The sequence below is a fragment of the Ascaphus truei genome, chromosome 23 (assembly GCF_040206685.1).
Source record: "Ascaphus truei isolate aAscTru1 chromosome 23, aAscTru1.hap1, whole genome shotgun sequence".
In the NCBI taxonomy this organism is placed as follows: Eukaryota; Metazoa; Chordata; class Amphibia; order Anura; family Ascaphidae; genus Ascaphus; species Ascaphus truei.
In genome coordinates, this window is record NC_134505.1 from 5,432,414 (window position 1) to 5,451,433 (window position 19,020).

Genomic DNA, 19,020 nt, shown 5'->3' on the forward strand with positions numbered 1-19,020 from the left:
GCGCCTGCGCCGTGCGGACGTGCGGCCGTTTTCTATTGTGGTGTGGTTGAGGAGGGGGGGGTTACATTTTTTTTTTTTTTTTTTTTTGGCGTGTGTGGCGTCGTGTTGGTCGGTGAATGGCGGCGCGGTGGCCGGGCCGCGGAAGGATGTGTGAGGCGGCGGCGGGCTGGCTGCGCTGCCGGTAGCGGTGTGTGTGTGTGTGTATTCCCTTGCTGCCCCTCCTCAGGGCGGCGGGTGACATGGAGCCCACCTTCCCGCCCAGCATGATGATGTTTAGCAGCCACCTCCCGCCCGTCACCACGTTCTCCTCCTCCCCGGGCCTCCTGCTCCCCGCCGCCGCCGCCGCGGGCCTACTCCCGCTGCCGGGCCTGCTGCCGGTGCCGGGCCCCGGGGAGATGATCACGCTGAAGAAGGAGCCGAGCTCTCCGCCTCCCCAGCCGCCGCCGCCTGCCCGGGCCCCGGAGTATCTGTACGGGCTGCAGGGGATCAAGCAGGAGAAGGGCGGCGGGGAGTACGAGCTGCACCAGCACCAGCAGCACCAGGCCCACCAGCAGCAGCAGCATCACCACCACCAGCAGCAGGCCCAGGCCCATCACCAGGCCCAGCAGCAGCACCAGGCCCAGCAGCAGCAGCAGCAGCACTACCGGCTGTACGGGGACTCGCAGGATATCGTGGAGGTGACGGTGGGGAGTCACTGCGGCCTCATGCCGGAGCTCAACCGGGAGGTGACTATATCCTTGTGTATATATACTGTGTGTGTGTGTGTGTGTGTATGTGGATATATATATATATATATATATTATATTAGTACGTGTGTATATATATATTATATATAGTGTGTGTGTGTGTGTTATATATATATATATATATATATATATATATATATATATATATATATAGTGTGTGTGTAATATATATATATATATATATATATATATATATATATATATATATATATTACACACACACTGATATTTTTTTATATATGTGTATGTTTTCGTGTGTGTATGATTATATGTAGTCACAGTGCTCCTCTAAGGTTGAGGCCCAAATATATATATATATAATCACCAATAATATAAATATATATATATATATATATATATTTTATTCTGCGCTATCGCAACTGGATTAACGGCTATTTCTGTTTGGGGCACGGCCTGATGATAGAGGTAGCTTATATATCTATTGTGTGTGTGTGTGTGTGTGTGTGTGTGTGTGTGTGTGTATATTAAATCAGTGAGGTCAGATATGCAGCACACAGTATGTAGTGTATTTATGAGATCAGGGAGGTGAGGCACACATATACATTACACCGTATATGTGTGTACGATATCGGAGGTGAGACATACAGTACATACACAGTATGTAGGGTCTGTGTATACATGAGATCAAAGAGGTGAATACATATACAGTATGTAGTGTGTGTACGAGATCAGTGAGGTGAGACATACATATACAGTACAATATCAGTGAGGTGAGACATGTACAGTATATTGTGTGTGTACGAGATCAGTGAGGTGAGACATACATATACAGTATATAGTGTGTGTACGAGATCAGGGAGGTGAGACATACATATACAATACAATATCAGTGAGGTGAGACATACATATACAGTATATAGTGAGTGTACGAGATCAGGGAGTTGATCCAGACACCTCTGGAATGCCCTTCCCCACAATACCCGACTACCACCCTCTCTATCCACCTTTTAAGATCCATCTTAAAACACACCTGCGTAGCATATGAGTAGCTCTGTGGCTGATACTATACACCTCATACACCTTCCTACTGTCTCTATACTTTCTTACTACTTACCAATTAGAGTGTAAGCTCTTTGGAGCAGGGACTCCTTTTCCTAAATGTCACTTTTTTGTCTGAAGCACTTCTCCCCTTGTTTGTATTATTTGTTATTTATCTGATTGTCACGTGTAGTACTGCTGTGAAGCGCCAAGTACATTTAATGGCGCTATATAAATAAAGATATACATACATAGATGTGAGTCATACAAAAAGACTTGGGATCAAAAATCTTAAATTGCACTAACACATTTAAAGCCAGTTGCTTTGGGAAATCACTTCTGGTACGACTTGGATGTGACCCATTGTGTTGTATGCAATGCGGATTCCCGCTTGTTTTCAAGGCTGGGCAAAGTTCAGGGTCTGTTGTAGCCAACTGGTATCTACGTAAACACCTTGTAAGTGATTGGAAGCAGAATGATTTGGCCTGTAGTTCTGGAGGTCTTTGACTCCTTTCTAGTGAATGACAATAACTATAGAATTAAGTACACTGGATTGTTTTTAAAGACATCAAGGCCGCGGATATAGTAGGCGCGCGTGGTGTGACGCACGCATGCCCTAGAGGCGATCCGTGGCCTTGGGGATGGGGAGACGCGACTGGGAGGCGTTGCTTAGGCGTGCCCGTGATGTCACATGAGTGGTTCACCCTATTGGCTAAACCGCACACGTGACCTGGCCGTCGTGGGACCACATAAAAATAATTTGCTTCCTCCAAAATCGCGAGCGCAGTCACACTTGATCGCATCCTCTATGGTCTGCCCCATAGACGTACAGCCTTTTGTTTGCCGTCGCGGGGAGTATCGATGCGGCCTAAGACAGTGTTGAAGACGCATACATTGATGTTATAAGGAACATTTACACGAATGACTCGTCAACCATTAGATTACATGAAGATACAAGCAAGATAAGGATCAGCGAGGGAGTACGGCAGGGAGACACCGTGTCACCAGGATCAGCGAGGGAGTGCGGCAGGGAGACACAATGTCACCAGGATCAGCGAGGGAGAGCGGCAGGGAGACACTGTGTCACCAGGATCAGCGAGGGAGTGCGGCAGGGAGACACCGTGTCACCAGGATCAGCGAGGGAGTGCGGCAGGAAGACAGTGTCACCAGGATCAGCGAGGGAGTGCGGCAGGGAGACGCTGTGTCACCAGGATCAGCGAGGGAGTGTGGCAGGGAGACGCTGTGTCACCAGGATCAGCGAGGGAGTGTGGCAGGGAGACGCCGTGTCACCAGGATCAGCGAGGGAGTGTGGCAGGGAGACGCCGTGTCACCAGGATCAGCGAGGGAGTGCGGCAGGAAGACAGTGTCACCAGGATCAGCGAGGCAGTGCGGCAGGAAGACAGTGTCACCAGGATTAGTGAGGGAGTGCGGCAGGGAGACACCGTGTCACTAGGATCAGCGAGGGAGTGCAGCATGGAGACAGTGTGTCACCAGGATCAGCGAGGGAGCGCAGCAGGGAGACACCGTGTCACCAGGATCAGTGAGGCAGTGCGGCTTGAAGACAGTGTCACCAGGATCAGCGAAGGATTGCAGCAGGGAGGCAGTGTGTCACCAAAGCTCGTCACTGCAACACAAAGAATTGTTCAAGGGATTAGATTGGGAAGAAACGGAATACAAATCAGCAGTGAATCTTTGAGTCATCTACGATTTGCAGATGACTGTTATTTTTGCCACAAGTCCAGAAGACCTCTAGCAACAAATTGGAGAACTCGCTGAAGCCAATAAGAACGTGGCCTCCATATGAATCTCAACGAGACCAAAGTGATGTTAAACAAAGGTTGAAATAAATGGCTTAGAACTAGAATTCGGACTGCCTATTTTGGCCGACAAGTTACAATGGTTGGAACCATTCAAATAAAATCAATAGAATGATGGTGGAACAGAGAACACGAATGGGACATGCGGCATTTGGCTGTGACTAAAACGTCTGCCGTGCCCGACCGCCCCTCTCCGGCAAGCCAGGTCTGATAAGTAAGAGAATAGGAGAAATCTCCCCTATACAATGCTCACAGGGAAAGTTCATGCATGAATATATATCTTTAATTAATCATTGTAATATCTTTTATCCTTCCACGTAAAGCAGCATTCTTAAATTAGACCTTCATAAACCACCTTATATCCGCAATCAGTGATAGCACTGTCCAACCATAGAAAAGCCACTTTGTGTAAACTCCCAATAGCCTTAAACAGGTTTATCTTATATGGGTGTCACAGGCTTAAGGTGCAAAGAGACAGTGAAACTTGATAAACTGAATGACAAAAGAGTGGAAATTAACTCACATGATCTGCTGGAGGTCCAGGTGCTGCTTGGCGTTCTCCTACCGAAGGAGTATCAAGATGCAAGAGGTAGTGAATGGCGGTGCAACTGCCTTGGAAAAAATGATGACGAAGAGTTTCTTGTTGTGCTGTCTACTATGTGCCATTAAAACTTTTTGTACCCAGTATCCTGCAATCTTCGGTCATCATTTTTTCCAAGGCAGTTGCACCGCCATTCACTACCTCTTGCAGGTCTGATAAGTGCATGTTTTGAATGTCCCCGCGTGGGACCGATGCACTGCCTAGAGTTGCCACTCCGGCGCGCCATCTTTAAATGTCCCGCTCTGGATATGGATATATAGTGTATCGGTACCGTGCGGGGATGTTTAAACGCGCACGCTGCCGACGTCGCGGTGAAATGTCCCCGGCGTCATTTTGGTCACAGCCAAACGTTTGGAAGAAATGCAATCTTGCCAGGGAACTTTCCACTGTGCCTCGAGGAAAGTGTTTTGACCTGCGTCTTCTGCCCGTGCTCACGCATGGATGCGACGCTCGGACCCTAAATGTGAAGATAATTCAGAAGCTTCAGACAACTGGTTTAAATTATTAAAATGGCGGCGGGACAGACGTATAACAGGAAGAAATGACAATCGTTGGACAAAGATGGAACTCGATTGGATTCTAAAAGACCAGGTTGACGACCCAAAGTAAGATGGGAGGATGAGATGAGGGAATGTGTGGGAGCGACGAAGAGCAGCTTTAACCGCAGGACCTGGGAGATCACTGGGGAGGCTTCATCCAGCATTGGGGAGACACGGGCTGGAGAGGATGGGATGAGGGAATGTGTGGGAGCGACGTGGAGAAGAGAGGCTGTAACCGCAGGACCTGAGAGATCACTGGGGAGGTTTCATCCAGCAGTGGGGAGACACGGGCTGGAGAGGATGGGATGAAGGAATGTGTGGGAGCGACGTGAAGGGAGGCTGTAACCGCAGGACCTGGGAGATCACTGGGGAGGTTTCATCCAGCAGTGGGGAGACACGGGCTGGAGAGGATGGGTTGAGGGAATGTGTGGGAGCGACAAGAAGAGAGGCTGTAACCGCAGGACCTGGGAGATCACTGGGGAGGCTTCATCCAGCAGTGAGGAGATAAAGATGATCTATATGTAACACAGAGCCCTATATACACTAGATCTCGTCTACCTCTGCGCGTCTAGGTCTAATTGGTGTTTTGTGTGTGTATATTAATCTATGTATACATAGTATCTGTGGTTGTATATGCATAAACCTTTATAGATATACTGTACACTTGTGTGAGTATATCTAGAAATGTGCTTTAGGTGTTTATCTAGAGATAACATCCTAGTTATCTGTGCGTTTTCCATACAGGGTTTGCCTTCTATATTCATGCAGTTTAAGCCCTCCGCCATTTCTCTTTGCCTCATCGTATGTATGTATGTATGTATGCCATGCCTGGATTTAGAAATGTATATACAGACACAGAAATATATATATACCCAAACATCAGGTTACATATACAGGCATACCCCGCATTAACATACGCAATGGGACCGGAGCATGTATGTAAAGCGAAAATGTACTTAAAGTGAAGCACTACCTTTTCCCCACTTATTGATGCATGTACTGTACTGCAATCGTTATATATATACGTGCATAACTGATGTAAATAACGCATTTGTAACAGGCTCTATACTCTCCCTGCTTGCGCACAGCTTCGGTGCAGGTAGGGAGCCGGTATTGCTGTTTAGGACGTGATGACAGGCGCATGCGTGAGCTGCCGTTTGCCTATTGGGCGATATGTCCTCGCGAGTGTACTTAAAGTGAGTGTACTTAAAGCGGGGTATGCCTGTAATACACACTTGTATGTATGCCCGTGTGTGTGTATGTATATAGCAAATAAAAACCCTTTCGTGAGCACATTCACATGTCTTGACAGGTCTGCAGCCAAGGATTCTGGGTAACGGCATGCAAATGAGCACACCGTGCCACTTTTTTGCTTGTCCATTTTAACTCTGAGCCCTATAAGGTTCTGCCTGCCGCATTACCCCGCTTTCTCATGATAATGATCCAATCCTCCTACTTTTATAGAGGGAGAAAATTCAAACACACGATCTGGTTTGTTACAAGATCTTCCGGGATTTTTGGTATTCATAATAATAGTAATAATAATTTGTATGTAAATAACGTCAGCAGATAAAGGTTGGCTGCGGCCCAGTTACCCTTCTACATATATTTACAGAACGAAATCCCGACGTTCGGAAGCGCCCGGCTCGTGTCAGTGGCTCACTTTGTAGCCGTAACATAGTTTACGGCTACGGGCCCCAGTGCCCGCGACGGAGCGCTCTCCCCCTCCATCCGAGCGATCTGAAAGACTTCAGATCACTCGTGGCGGCGGGGGGAAATTGCCGATTTGCGTATGCGCAGATGCCGAAAATCGCCAACTCCGCTTTACGGCGATTTTCGATTTACGGCGGGACCATAGAATGGAACCCGCCGCATTACCGGGGCCCACCTGTATCCGTGTGTGTGTGTGTGTGTGTACAATCGGTGTCCAATGTTTTGTGATTAAGACTTAGTCCTCATACCGATATGTAAATGGTTTTGCTTTCTTCTTTGTAAAGTAATTGTAATGCCAACATTAGTCAAACGAATAAACAGAGGAAACCTTTATTTTTCATATGATATGCAGTGTACTAGGATTATTGAATATTTCTAAGGAAGCCAATCACGTTGGTCTTAATTGTATTTTATTTTTTTCTCTGTGGGACTGACCCTTTAACCCATTAAACACGTCCCTGTCATTAGGTCACTTTGCCCCTATGTGGGACTGCCCCTTTAACCCATTAAACACGTCCCTCTCATTAGGTCACTTTGCTCCTACGTGGGACTGCCCCTTTAACCCATTACACACGCCCCTGTCATTAGGTCACTTTGCCCCTACGTGGGACTGACCCTTTAACCCATTAATCACGTCCCTGTCATTAGGTCACTTTGCCCCTACGTGGGACTGCCCCTCTACCCCATTAAACACGTCCCTGTCATTAGGTCACTTTGCTCCTACGTGGGACTGCCCCTTTAACCCATTAAACACGTCCCTCTCATTAGGTCACTTTGCTCCTACGTGGGACTGCCCCTTTAACCCATTACACACGCCCCTGTCATTAGGTCACTTTGCCCCTACGTGGGACTGACCCTTTAACCCATTAAACACGTCCCTGTCATTACGTCACTTTGCCCCTATGTGGGACTGACCCTTTAACCCATTAAACATGTCCCTGTCATTAGGTCACTTTGCCCCAACGTGGGACTGACCCTTTAACCCATTAAACACGTCCCGGTCATTAGGTCACTTTGTCTTTACGTGGGACTGACCCTTTAACCCATTAAACACGTCCCTGTCATTAGGTCACTTTGCCCCTACGTGGGACTGACCCTTTATCCCATTACACACGCCCCTGTCATTAGGTCACTTTGCCCCTACGTGGGACTGACCCTTTATCCCATTACACACGTCCCTGTCATTAGGTCACTTTGCCCCTACGTGGGACCAGCCCGTTGAACCTCTTCCGTTGTCCTCTCTCCTCACAGATGTTAATAAGGACAGACAGAAACGGCTGCGATCCCAAGCAGAACTCCGGGAAGAAGAGCAGACGGTCAAACTCGGAGACTCAGGAAGGGAAAGCCAAGCGGAAGCGGAGTTACTCCTCTAAAGTAAGGGCCCGACTGTGGGTGCTTGTCCCTTAGGGGCCGTTTCCCCCCGTAGGTCCTATTTTGAAAGTGCTCTCCACGTGATACCCGACCAGAAGGCTATGGGAGTTTAACACGTATAATCCTTTAAATACTGTCCCCCGAAGTATCTATTGTCTGAGGTTACCATGGTAAGCTTTGGGCTGCACTGGGCTCCATTTTAACGTCCCGTACGCTTAATTTCCAACGCTTCTATGTAAAATGCAGAAGCCACACATGAAGGATTGAGTCCATATAACGTCGGAGTAATACTTTTTGAATTGCAATGTGCTATCGCTGTCGGCCAGCAATACGAAATAATAACATTGTACCAGTGTAATGTTGGAGAAATACGTTTGCAACGAAGGTAACCCTCCAAGCTGTGCATGTACGGGAGGGCAACCCCCTCCCCCCCCAAACGGTGCGTCTACGGGGAGATTAACCCCCCCCCACCCCCCCAAACGGGGCGTCTAAGGGGCGGTTAAACCTCCCAGGCGGGGCGTTCACAAAATGGCGCGGCATATGTGAGGTTCCGAGACGTTTCCATCAGCGCGCCACGATTCTTCCATTTCCAGAAGCAAGACGCGGCGCCGCGAGAGGAGGGGGATTCCAGGGGACGTGAGCGCGACGCGCAGCCGTCACTTAATATGCAACGCAAAGTCACGGCGGCGCGTCTGGCATCTTCCCAGATAAGGGTCTGTGAGATCCGCTGATGGTAGGAGCAGCTCGGCGCTCCTTCATTTCGGTTTAGAACTCCTATTAAATAAAATGAGTGCGCCGGATATAAACTAGCACTGAGAACAGACCCTGAATAGTACACTATGCGGAAGAAATGTTCCCTGCCGTACAGATCGCGTCCTATGCTCCATAACATGTTCCCCTAAAAGCTAGCGCACTGTGGGAAGGACGTAGCACTGTCTGGGGCGTCATGCTATGATACTAAATTATTGGGCACATGAAGGGAGTCATAGGGGTTACTCCCCCCTAGGACCAAAGTGTACTAATGGCAGTGACATGGTTAAGGGGTCAGTCTCTCCTAGGGGCAAAGTGTACTAATGGCAGTGACATGGTTAAGGGGTCAGTCTCTCCTAGGGGCAAAGTGTACTAATGGCAGTGACATGGTTAAGGGATCAGTCTCTCCTAGGGGCAAAGTGTACTAATGGCAGTGACATGGTTAAGGGGTCAGTCTCTCCTAGGGGCAAAGTGTACTAATGGCAGTGACATGGTTAAGGGGTCTGTCTCTCCTAGGGGCAAAGTGTACTAATGGCAGTGACATGGTTAAGGGATCAGTCTCTCCTAGGGGCAAAGTGTACTAATGGCAGTGACATGGTTAAGGGGTCAGTCTCTCCTAGGGGCAAAGTGTACTAATGGCAGTGACATGGTTAAGGGGTCAGTCCCTCCTAGGGGCAAAGTGTACTGATGGCAGTGACATGGTTAAGGGATCTGTCTCTCCTAGGGGCAAAGTGTACTAATGGCAGTGACATGGTTAAGGGGTCAGTCTCTCCTAGGGGCAAAGTGTACTAATGGCAGTGACATGGTTAAGGGGTCTGTCTCTCCTAGGGGCAAAGTGTACTAATGGCAGTGACATGGTTAAGTGATGACATCTTTGTGTTTGCCTTTCCCCCAAAATATGACATCTATACATATTTCTAAATCCCTTTTAAAGCAGCAAACACCCCCCCCCCCCCCCCCCAATAAATGGATGAAAATTGTGAGGCGATCCCCCAGAGTTAAACCATGTTCTTGTCAGCTCCGCTGCCCGCCCCCCTTGGGGTTCCTGAGATAGGTACTGGTGAGCTTGTTTTAAAACTTGCTCCAGGGGAAATAAAATTGCTGCGAAACCTGGCAGGTTCGACTGGCCAATAGGATTCAGAGGCTGTGTGGTGTAACCTCTCTCTGCACGGCTACATTTCTCCAAGAAAGGCTATTGGTAAACTCTTTTAGAAAATGCTTCTCGTCTCTGGATCAGATGTGGCCTGTGTTTCCTAATGTGTGATCGGGATGTGAGCGGTGCGGTACTGAGCGTTTTCTTTAATCAGTCCTTAGGTGGCGACGGCGACGCTAACTTATCTCCCAATCAGAAACCGCATATCTGTGAACATTGCAGTGCTGCTTTCCGGAGCTCGTACCACCTGCGAAGACACGTACTCATCCATACCGGTACGTTTAGCGCCCACACTAAAGTGCCGCGGCCTCCCTTCTCCTCGGGCGCCGCGGCCTCCCGGCCCCTCGGGCGCATGCGTAAAATGTCTCCTGAAAGTAAGCGGCTCTTAGCAGCCTTGGGAATTCTAGTTGGAGGCTCCTATTTTAGAGCTAAAGCGCAGATAAAAGAAATTGGTAAGTATGAGGGGCCAGTAGAGGAGGAAGAGGGACCTCTTTGTTTTACGAAGCCAAATGACCTTTCCTTTTGACTACAAAACCTAGCAGCTAATTTTCTTTGTCTTAGGTGAAAGACCTTTTCAATGCACTCAATGCAACATGAGTTTTATCCAAAAGTATTTGCTACAGAGGCACGAGAAAATACACAGCGGTAAGTGGAAAGGATGTTATATATGTGGTATTTAAGGGCAAAACACTTTAAAAAAAATGCTGAAGCAGGGATATCACAGTTCCCCAGACCCGAGTAAACACCCCTCCCCACTTCTGCAGTGCCCCAAGCACCCCCGCCCACCCACCCACAGTTGGATAGCACTCCTGGATTCATTTTGTGTACCAAACCAGCAAACACCGGAGACATTGAAATAAAAGCACCGCATTACACACAGGGAATAAATGATACAGGAGACCCAGAATAGTCCATGTCGGCCATTTTGGCCCCATTAAGTTGGTATACTATGCCGGAGCCTTGGCTTCCATCTTGGTAGGGGCAATAGCTGGGCTTCACCAGTTTTTGCTTGCCACATTGCCTCTACCGTCACAAGTTTTGGCAAAGACCTAAATGAGTGACATTTAATGGGTTTAATGTACATTTGCCCGTAAGTCTTTTTTTCTTCTTTTTGTAGGGGAAAAGCCTTTCAACTGTGATCAGTGTAACATGAAGTTTATCCAGAAGTACCATATGGAGCGGCACAAGCGGACACACAGCGGAGAAAAGCCATACAAGTGTGACACGTGTCAACAGGTAACAACCGGCACGAGTATTTCACACCCGTGAGGGGGAACATGGGGCAGGGAGGGGGCATGTTTCAGAGACAGGGCACTGCCAGCCCAAGGAAGCTTGTTGGCATAAGCAGAATACTGAGAGTGATCAGAGCAGCTCTGAACAAAGGCAGGGCCTGGGGCTCTGTGTGAGAATACATTTCCATACTAATCCTTCTGTGGTTATATCCAGCAATACACCACAGGGTAAAAAGGCGGAGGGATGTGATGCTGTGTTAGAATAAGTTCCTATAAAAAGTCATCCCTCTATAATTATATCCCAGTTATATACTGAAGGATGCAAAGGCAAAATTACATGTGTACGGTTAGGATCATTTTAGCTTATACATTTCTAAATTATTCCCAGGATTTAAAGTGTGCGCGCGGTGTGTGTGTGCGCGTGTGTGTGCGCGTGTGTGTGCGCGCGTCCGTGCGCGTGTGTGTGTGCGCGCGCTATACTGTGTGCGCCACTGTGTGTGTGTGTGTGTGTGTGACACTGTGTGTGTGTGTATGTGTGTGACACTGTGTGTGTGTGTGTGTGACACTGTGTGTGTGTGTGTGTGTGACACTGTGTGACACTGTGTGTGTGTGACACTGTAGGGTGGGGACCGGAGATACGCATGGCTTGGCCCCTGAGGCTGGCAGATTCACACTTGGCCCCTGTGGCTGGGAGGGGGTCCCAGCCGAGAGCAGATTCACCCTTGGCCTCCTGGCTGTGTAGTTTTTCAGTAGAGTCCCTCTCGGACGTGCCATGTGAAAGAGAAGCTGTGATTTCCGCCTCACTTTCTGTGTGGGGCCTTTCTGGCTCTGGTATTTTCGGTTGGATGTCTGGGATTTCCTCAGGTTCCCACGTAAAAACGCGAGAGTCCTATTTGCTATTAATCAAGGACTAGCGTTTCTCCAATAATTCTTCCATTGTTGTGTCTCCACCCGGGGGCTCTGCCAGTTATTAATTGGCTCACGTTGTGCCCGGGATTGTGCCCCACTCCTGTACTCGGTGACGGCAAAAGACGGGTTTTCCACAAGAACCACAGCCACAAAACGTAGAAACGTAGCTTAAAGATTATTTGTGTTGCCAAAACAAGCATACACAATAAGTGTGTCAGTGGTGGGTGTTAAAGTGTGCGCAGATTATTATTCCAGCACACAGAGTTATACAACAGATCAGACTGTGTCTGATATACGAAAACGCAGTTTCAGGCTAAGGCCGCGCTTATAGTCGTGGCGACTGCGTAATGTCGTCGTCGTAGCGGCGATGTTTTGCTCATAGTGTTAGAGACGGTGTCCGGGGTTTGGGGGGGCGTGGCCGTGAGCAGTTCGCCCTCATTGGCTGAACCGCCTACCTGGCCGCCGCGGTGGCCGAAAAATCCATTTTCATTGACTGCCAGCGACCGCGCCGTTGCATCGCTCCTGCTGTAGGCGCACGCGCCGGATTCAATACACTCGCTTTGACGCAACAGAGCTGGTGACATCCGCGCGCCTGTACTAGAAGAGTTCCGTGGCCGGTAGGATTCCGCGACGGGGGGCGTGGCGGAGCTGTCCCCGTGACGTCACGTGAGCGGTTCGCCCTCGGTGGCTGAACCGCACACGTGACCCGACCGTTGCGCGGCTAAAAAATACATTTGTCTTGCGAAGTAACAGCTGCCCCGTCGCTCTCGTGCATGCGCGCTCTAAGGTCGTGCGCATTGCCTGGCGGCCCTTTGTTTTGTTAACGCTCGCACCGTTGCTCATACTATGGACGCGGGCTAATGCAGGCGCAGGGAGCACTAACACAAGGAAGGCCGCTGTCTTAATATGCTGCAGATTAAATAGGAGCCAGGGAGAGATCTGTAGCAGACAGTACGGGTCCCAAGCGCTGTTAGCTTGGCTGAAAATCCAGTCGTGGATTTTAAATTGGTAAAAGGAGGATGGCGGTGGGTTACGAACGATCAGGCAGTGAGCTCTGGTGTTTATCGGCCTCCTGGAAGTCAGCAGTGACATGGTTAAGGGGTCAGTCCCATCTGGGGGCAAAGTGTACTAATGGCAGTGACATGTTAGGGGGGGTCAGTCCCTCCTAGGGGCAAAGTGTACTGATGGCAGTGACATGGTTAAGGGGTCAGTCCCTCCTAGGGGGCAAAGTGTACTAATGGCAGTGACATGGTTAAGGGGTCAGTCTCTCCTAGGGGCAAAGTGTACTAATGGCAGTGACATGGTTAAGGGGTCAGTCTCTCCTAGGGGCAAAGTGTACTAATGGCAGTGACAAGGTTAAGGGGTCAGTCAATCCTAGGGGCAAAGTGTACTAATGGCAGTGACATGGTTAAGGGGTCAGTCAATCCTAGGGGCAAAGTGTACTAATGGCAGTGACATGGTTAAGGGGTCAGTCAATCCTAGGGGCAAAGTGTACTAATGGCAGTGACATGGTTAAGGGGTCAGTCCCTCCTAGGGGCAAAGTGTACTAATGGCAGTGACAGGGTTAAGGGGTCAGTCCCTCCTAGGGGCAAAGTGTACTAATGGCAGTGACATGGTTAAGGGGTCAGTCCCTCCTAGGGGCAAAGTGTACTAATGGCAGTGACATGGTTAAGGGGTCAGTCAATCCTAGGGGCAAAGTGTACTAATGGCAGTGACATGGTTAAGGGGTCAGTCAATCCTAGGAGCAAAGTGTACTAATGGCAGTGACGTGGTTAAGGGGTCAGTCAATCCTAGGAGCAAAGTGTACTAATGGCAGTGACGTGGTTAAGGGGTCAGTCCCTCCTAGGGGCAAAGTGTACAAATGGCAGTGACATGGTTAAGGGGTCAGTCCCTCCTAGGGGCAAAGTGTACTAATGGCAGTGAAATGGTTAAGGGGTCAGTCTCTCCTAGGGGCAAAGTGTACTAATGGCAGTGACATGGTTAAGGGGTCAGTCCCTCCTAGGGGCAAAGTGTACAAATGGCAGTGACATGGTTAAGGGGTCAGTCTCTCCTAGGGGCAAAGTGTACTAATGGCAGTGACATGGTTAAAGGGATCAGTCCCTCCTAGGGGCAAAGTGTACTAATGGCAGTGACATGGTTAAGGGGTCAGTCTCTCCTAGGGGCAAAGTGTACTAATGGCAGTGACATGGTTAAGGGGTCAGTCCCTCCTAGGGGCAAAGTGTACTAATGGCAGTGACATGGTTAAGGGGTCAGTCCCTCCTAGGGGCAAAGTGTAATAATGGCAGTGACATGGTTAAGGGGTCAGTCTCTCCTAGGGGCAAAGTGTACTAATGGCAGTGACATGGTTAAGGGGACAGTCTCTCCTAGGGACAAAGTGTACTAATGGCAGTGACATGGTTAAGGGGTCAGTCCCTCCTAGGGGGGGCAAAGTGTACTAATGGCAATGACATGGTTAACTATTTGCTTTAAAAGCTGTTGGACTAGGGTTTGGCCTCTTCAGGTCAGGGTGTGGAAGCCCATTGGAAAATTACATTCTTGACACTTTGTGGCCAGCCAGACGGGTCTGCAACTTTAAGACGTGCAAGTCCAGCGAACGGAAACATCCTTCAGGTCAGAACCTGGTGGGATGGACACACTTTGAGGCTGGATGACGCAGACCTGGGCAGAAGTTTCCTTTCCGTGGTCGTTCCATGCAGGAAGCGGCTGTTCCTGCAGGAATTCTACGGGGCACACGCACCTCAGTATTAAAGCACACCTGGTATAGGCACACGGGCTTGCTGACGAGATGCTGCACAGTGTGTCATTTTTTAGAAAACACGTATTTAAATGTCAGTGTATTCGGTTTCCTTAGAAGAGTGTGTGCCCTACAGGGAGAATCTGCCAACCACTCCACGGGAGAAATGTCGTTTCATCCGACCGCTCCCTTCCGTCTGTCACTGGGGTTTCACTGCGAAGCTCCCCCACACCCACCTCTCCTGGTGTTCTTTGGCTCTTCTAAGGATTGGGCGAGCTAAGGGTAAAGTGAACTCTTGATTGACAGAGGCCTACTAAGAAATGATTGTCATTGTTAATTTAAGAAACAAAAGTTTGCTTGTAACAGTTGGATGAGTTGAAGAAAGACCATTAGATGTGTTAAATTATTTACTTACGGTTCTTTTTGTCACAGTTATGTGGTGTTGCACCTTCCAGTTGACCTTTTCTAATGAGAACTTCAGCTTAATTTAATAAAAAGTCTTCTGTTTTGACAGTTCTTCTCAAGAACAGACCGATTGCTGAAGCACAAGAGAACATGCGGGGAGACCATCGGCAAAGGACCCTTGGAGGCCGGGTCGTCGAACCCTAACCTGGACCACTTGTCGGGCCACTTCGACTTATCTCAGGGAAATTCGAATTTTTCCGGGCGGAGGAAAGGCAAGGCCAGAAACGGCTCGGCCAACAAGGACCAGAAGTCCGGCATCAAACTGAGCGAGGCCCACATGGCGGCCAGCCTCAACATTCAGAGTTACGCGGTGGATATCCCGATTGTCTCTTCCAGCAGTGGCTCGGCCGGCGCCGGCATGGACGACTTGAACGCCAAGGTGCCAAAGCTGGTTTTCAAGAAGGTAAGCCGCAAACACGCGGAGAAGAACGACCTGCCGTTGGCGCGGCAGTCGTCGGACATGGCCGGTCAGAAATTGTCGGAGAAGGTCAACGGTCCTCTTGACATGGTGGGCAACACCAACGTTGACGGCATGAACCTCCTTCAAAGTTCAAGCAACAAAGGTCACACCAGTAGCAATTACGACGACGCGATGCAGTTTCTGAAGAAAAGAAGGTATTTGCACGCTACGAGCAGCAACAGTTCCTATGCGGTCAACGTCGGGCACATGGTGACACAACAGTCTGTTATTCACTCTGCCGTTTCCAGTGTTATGGACGTGGAGAACCCACTGGCCCTTATAGACTCCTCGTCCCTGAGTGCCGATATCAAGAACTGTCACGACAAGTCTGTCATTCCCGACGAGGTCCTCCAGAGCCTCTTGGATCACTACACGCACAAATCCCTCGCGCATCACGAGGTCCCTTTCAGCATTGCAGACCACCACGTGGAGTTGCATTCGTCGGGTGACGGCGGCTTGGTGCCGGAGGAAAACGCCTGCTCGGAAACTCAACCTCCGCCCACCGAGAAAGCCAACATGCTTCAAGAGTACTCGAAATACCTTCAGCAAGCTTTGGAACGAACAAGCCATACCTCTGCTTTCCCACTGGGGCCGAGCTTACAGTTTGTCAGTCTGTCTTCATCTCTCACCAACCACACGTTGTTCCCCGACAAGCAACTATACACTACCCCTCTCGAGTGTGGGTTCAATCAGTCCGTCACGTCAGTGTTGCCGGCCACTCTACCAAAGTCACACTTCGGCATGGTGGTGGGCCACCAGACCGGCTTCTCTTTGTCCTTGGAGACGACGCACCAACAATTGACTCCTTCCCAAGAGTTAGCCGACCAAATCGATCCCCAGAAGACCTTAGAAACGGCCTCCACCTACCAGATTTCATCTCAGGAATTGAACGGTCAGAAAGATCCGCAGAAGCACCTGGCGTCTACTTCAGGCTTTCACCTTCCGCCGCAGGAGTTGGCCGGCCCGCTGGACCCTCAGAAAGACGTCCGACCCCGAGCCACCTACCAGATTGAGAACTTTGCACAAGCGTTTGGTTCTCAGTTCAAATCTGGCAACCGGGTGCCCATGTCTTTTAACGCGGCCACTGACGGGGGAGTGGATCACAGACTGAGGACTTCAGCGTCCGAATTCTCAGGGTACACAAATTTGCTAGCGGACGTGAGCGAGGCAGGTAGTGTGAGAGTCAAGACTTCAAGTAGCCAGAGCTACAGGTGAGGCTGGGAGGTGAGCCGCGCTACAGAAGTCTTTTAAACCATTGTGTATCTTTATTTTAATAACACTGCCATTAGAATGTTTCTACACAATCGTAATAAGAATTATGTAACCTATGCCCTGTCAATGCAACTTTATTTTGTATTTTATTTTTTATTTAGTTATGAAAGTGTTGTGATAGGTCATCTTGTATCTAATTTTTAATTAAGATTAGTTAGTAGAGGGGAGGGTGGGTGGGGGGGAGGCGGGCGGGGGGGGGGGTTTAAAAAATTGTGATAGCCAAAATGTTTAATTTGGGCGATAAATGTTCAACGTGTTGTTGATTCCAAGATTGGGGGGCGGAGGGTAGCCCAGTCTCGATTCTGGAAGAAAAAAAATATTTGGTATTCAATTTGTCGGACTCAGGAAAGCAATTTAAACCAGGGGCACGTAACGGATTTCAAAATATTAAGAGTTAACCAAGTGCGAAATTGAACAATAGGTGATTTTTCACATTTTATTGCCCTAATGAATTCTTATCTTCAGGGTAGACCCACGTCTGTAGTCGTAATTTGCATTCGTTCTCCATTGACGTTCTTTTTGGCAATAGCTTTAAATTAGCAAATTAATTTACTTGGAAGATGAATTTTTTTTTTGTTTTTTTTTGGTTCAAATTATGTATGTACAGTTTTCCTTTGATATACCTCATTTAACTGTTCATGCAACATTCAGGAACATGTATTTCGCTATATCGTTTCAATATAATAATAATAAACAAAAGAGAGAAAACGTGTTACAATTGTTTTGTAGAAGTCTCTAGAATCTTCTTAAAGGCAACATGGGAGCATTTTGCTTGACGCGTGTCTTGACGGGAGAGTATTAATGGTCTTGCCTCAGTCAGCGTAGGATCTTGGCTCGAACCCGCGTTGTTAAAATGATCGGAGAATAGCCAGCAATTTGAACAATTTATTTTTTTATTTGTTTTCTACAGCCGATGTGTTTAATTCTCCCCTTTCAAGATGGCAGCTCCAGCGCAGTTATCCGTAATATTTCATTGTAAACAGATTATTGCATCCCAGGCATTTCATTCTGCCGTCGGGTTCTTCGAAGTTTGCAGCGTCCTATAGTAAAACATGGCAAACTGAATAAGAAAATGCTACAGGGTGTTGCGATAATCGCCTATGGAAACACGCCTCCTATACAGTGTCAAATTCCAGTTCATTCTTTTTAACAACATAAGGTTAGTGTGAATGAAAACAGCATTCCCGCTCTGTGACACATTTTGCAGCGTTTTTTTTTTTACGAGGCTATTCGTTCCCAAACAGTGTTTCTATCCCCAGCAGAACGTAAACGCCCGACTGCGGGACGTAAACGCCCGACTACGGGACGTAAACGCCCGACTGCGGGACGTAAACGCCCGACTGCGGCCCGTAAACGCCCGACTGCGGCCCGTAAACGCCCGACTGCGGCCCGTAAACGCCCGACTGCGGCCCGTAAACGCCCGACTGCGGCCCGTAAACGCCCGACTGCGGCCCGTAAACGCCCGACTGCGGCCCGTAAACGCCCGACTGCGGCCCGTAAACGCCCGACTGCGGCCCGTAAACGCCCGACTGCGGCCCGTAAACGCCCGACTGCGGCCCGTAAACGCCCGACTGCGGCGGTGTTCCGTGGCTTTAAAGATGCTCCCTCCAAGGACCCAATTGGGCCAGGGACTTGTTTAAAGGGTTTAAGCTACACCAGGGGCAGCTAACTCCAGTCCTCAAGGGCCACCGTACAGGTCAGGTTTTCATGCTATCCCCGTGTCAGCCACCTGCGCTGAAGCAGGGATAGCATGAAAACCTGACCTGTACGGTGGCCCTTGAGGACCGGAGTTGGCCGCCCCTGGCCTAGATGATTATAAAAAAATTAATCTATTACCGGGAAGCTGATTTTAAAGCTGCTTTAAAAAGGGGCCAGTCCTGGTGACCTCTTTAAAAAGCCACCGCTGGGTGATTGCCGCCATTTTAACATTCATTTTTTTTACCCAAATCTGACACTTGAAGTGTTGTTTCCGTGAGTGTGTAAACGTGGCGAGCTGGTTTCCTGTGTCTCCCCGTATCTTTATTGACTGATAAGGGCAGTGATAACGGAGTAAACAAAACCAATGCCCCCAGGGGGAGCAAGATGTGATCGGTAAGGAACGTCACAAAAGCCCCCAGCCCGCGGCTGCAGTTTGTCTCGGAAAGTGTGCGCGCGATCAGTGGCTGCGTGAGGTTCCCCCCGTGATCTCCCGCTGGTCTGCCCGCGTAGCGCAGGGTTACGGGCACAGGCTGGTTTTGTTCCTTCTCCTTTTCTGATTGT

The 19,020-nt window shown here is 49.1% G+C and overlaps 1 protein-coding gene across 1 annotated transcript; it reads left to right on the forward strand.

The window, feature by feature from the left end:
• The first annotated feature begins 55 nt into the window (after nt 1-55).
• Nucleotides 56-18,451, forward strand: ZNF281 (zinc finger protein 281). Its single transcript, XM_075580329.1, has 6 exons — nt 56-725; nt 7,667-7,789; nt 9,844-9,964; nt 10,251-10,334; nt 10,807-10,925; nt 15,079-18,451. Exons 1-6 carry the CDS (start codon nt 240-242, stop codon nt 16,702-16,704), a joined length of 2,559 nt encoding a protein of 852 aa, XP_075436444.1. The 5' UTR covers nt 56-239; the 3' UTR covers nt 16,705-18,451.
• Nucleotides 18,452-19,020: the final 569 nt, after the last annotated feature.

Bases quoted from the DNA above. Each gene is read 5' to 3' on its own strand.
- ZNF281 (XM_075580329.1), top strand. From the start codon at position 240: ATGGAGCCCACCTTCCCGCCCAGCATGATGATGTTTAGCAGCCACCTC. The intron at 10,335-10,806 runs GTAAGTGGAAAG...TTCTTTTTGTAG, and splicing joins GCACGAGAAAATACACAGCG to GGGAAAAGCCTTTCAACTGT. The intron at 10,926-15,078 runs GTAACAACCGGC...CTGTTTTGACAG, and splicing joins AGTGTGACACGTGTCAACAG to TTCTTCTCAAGAACAGACCG.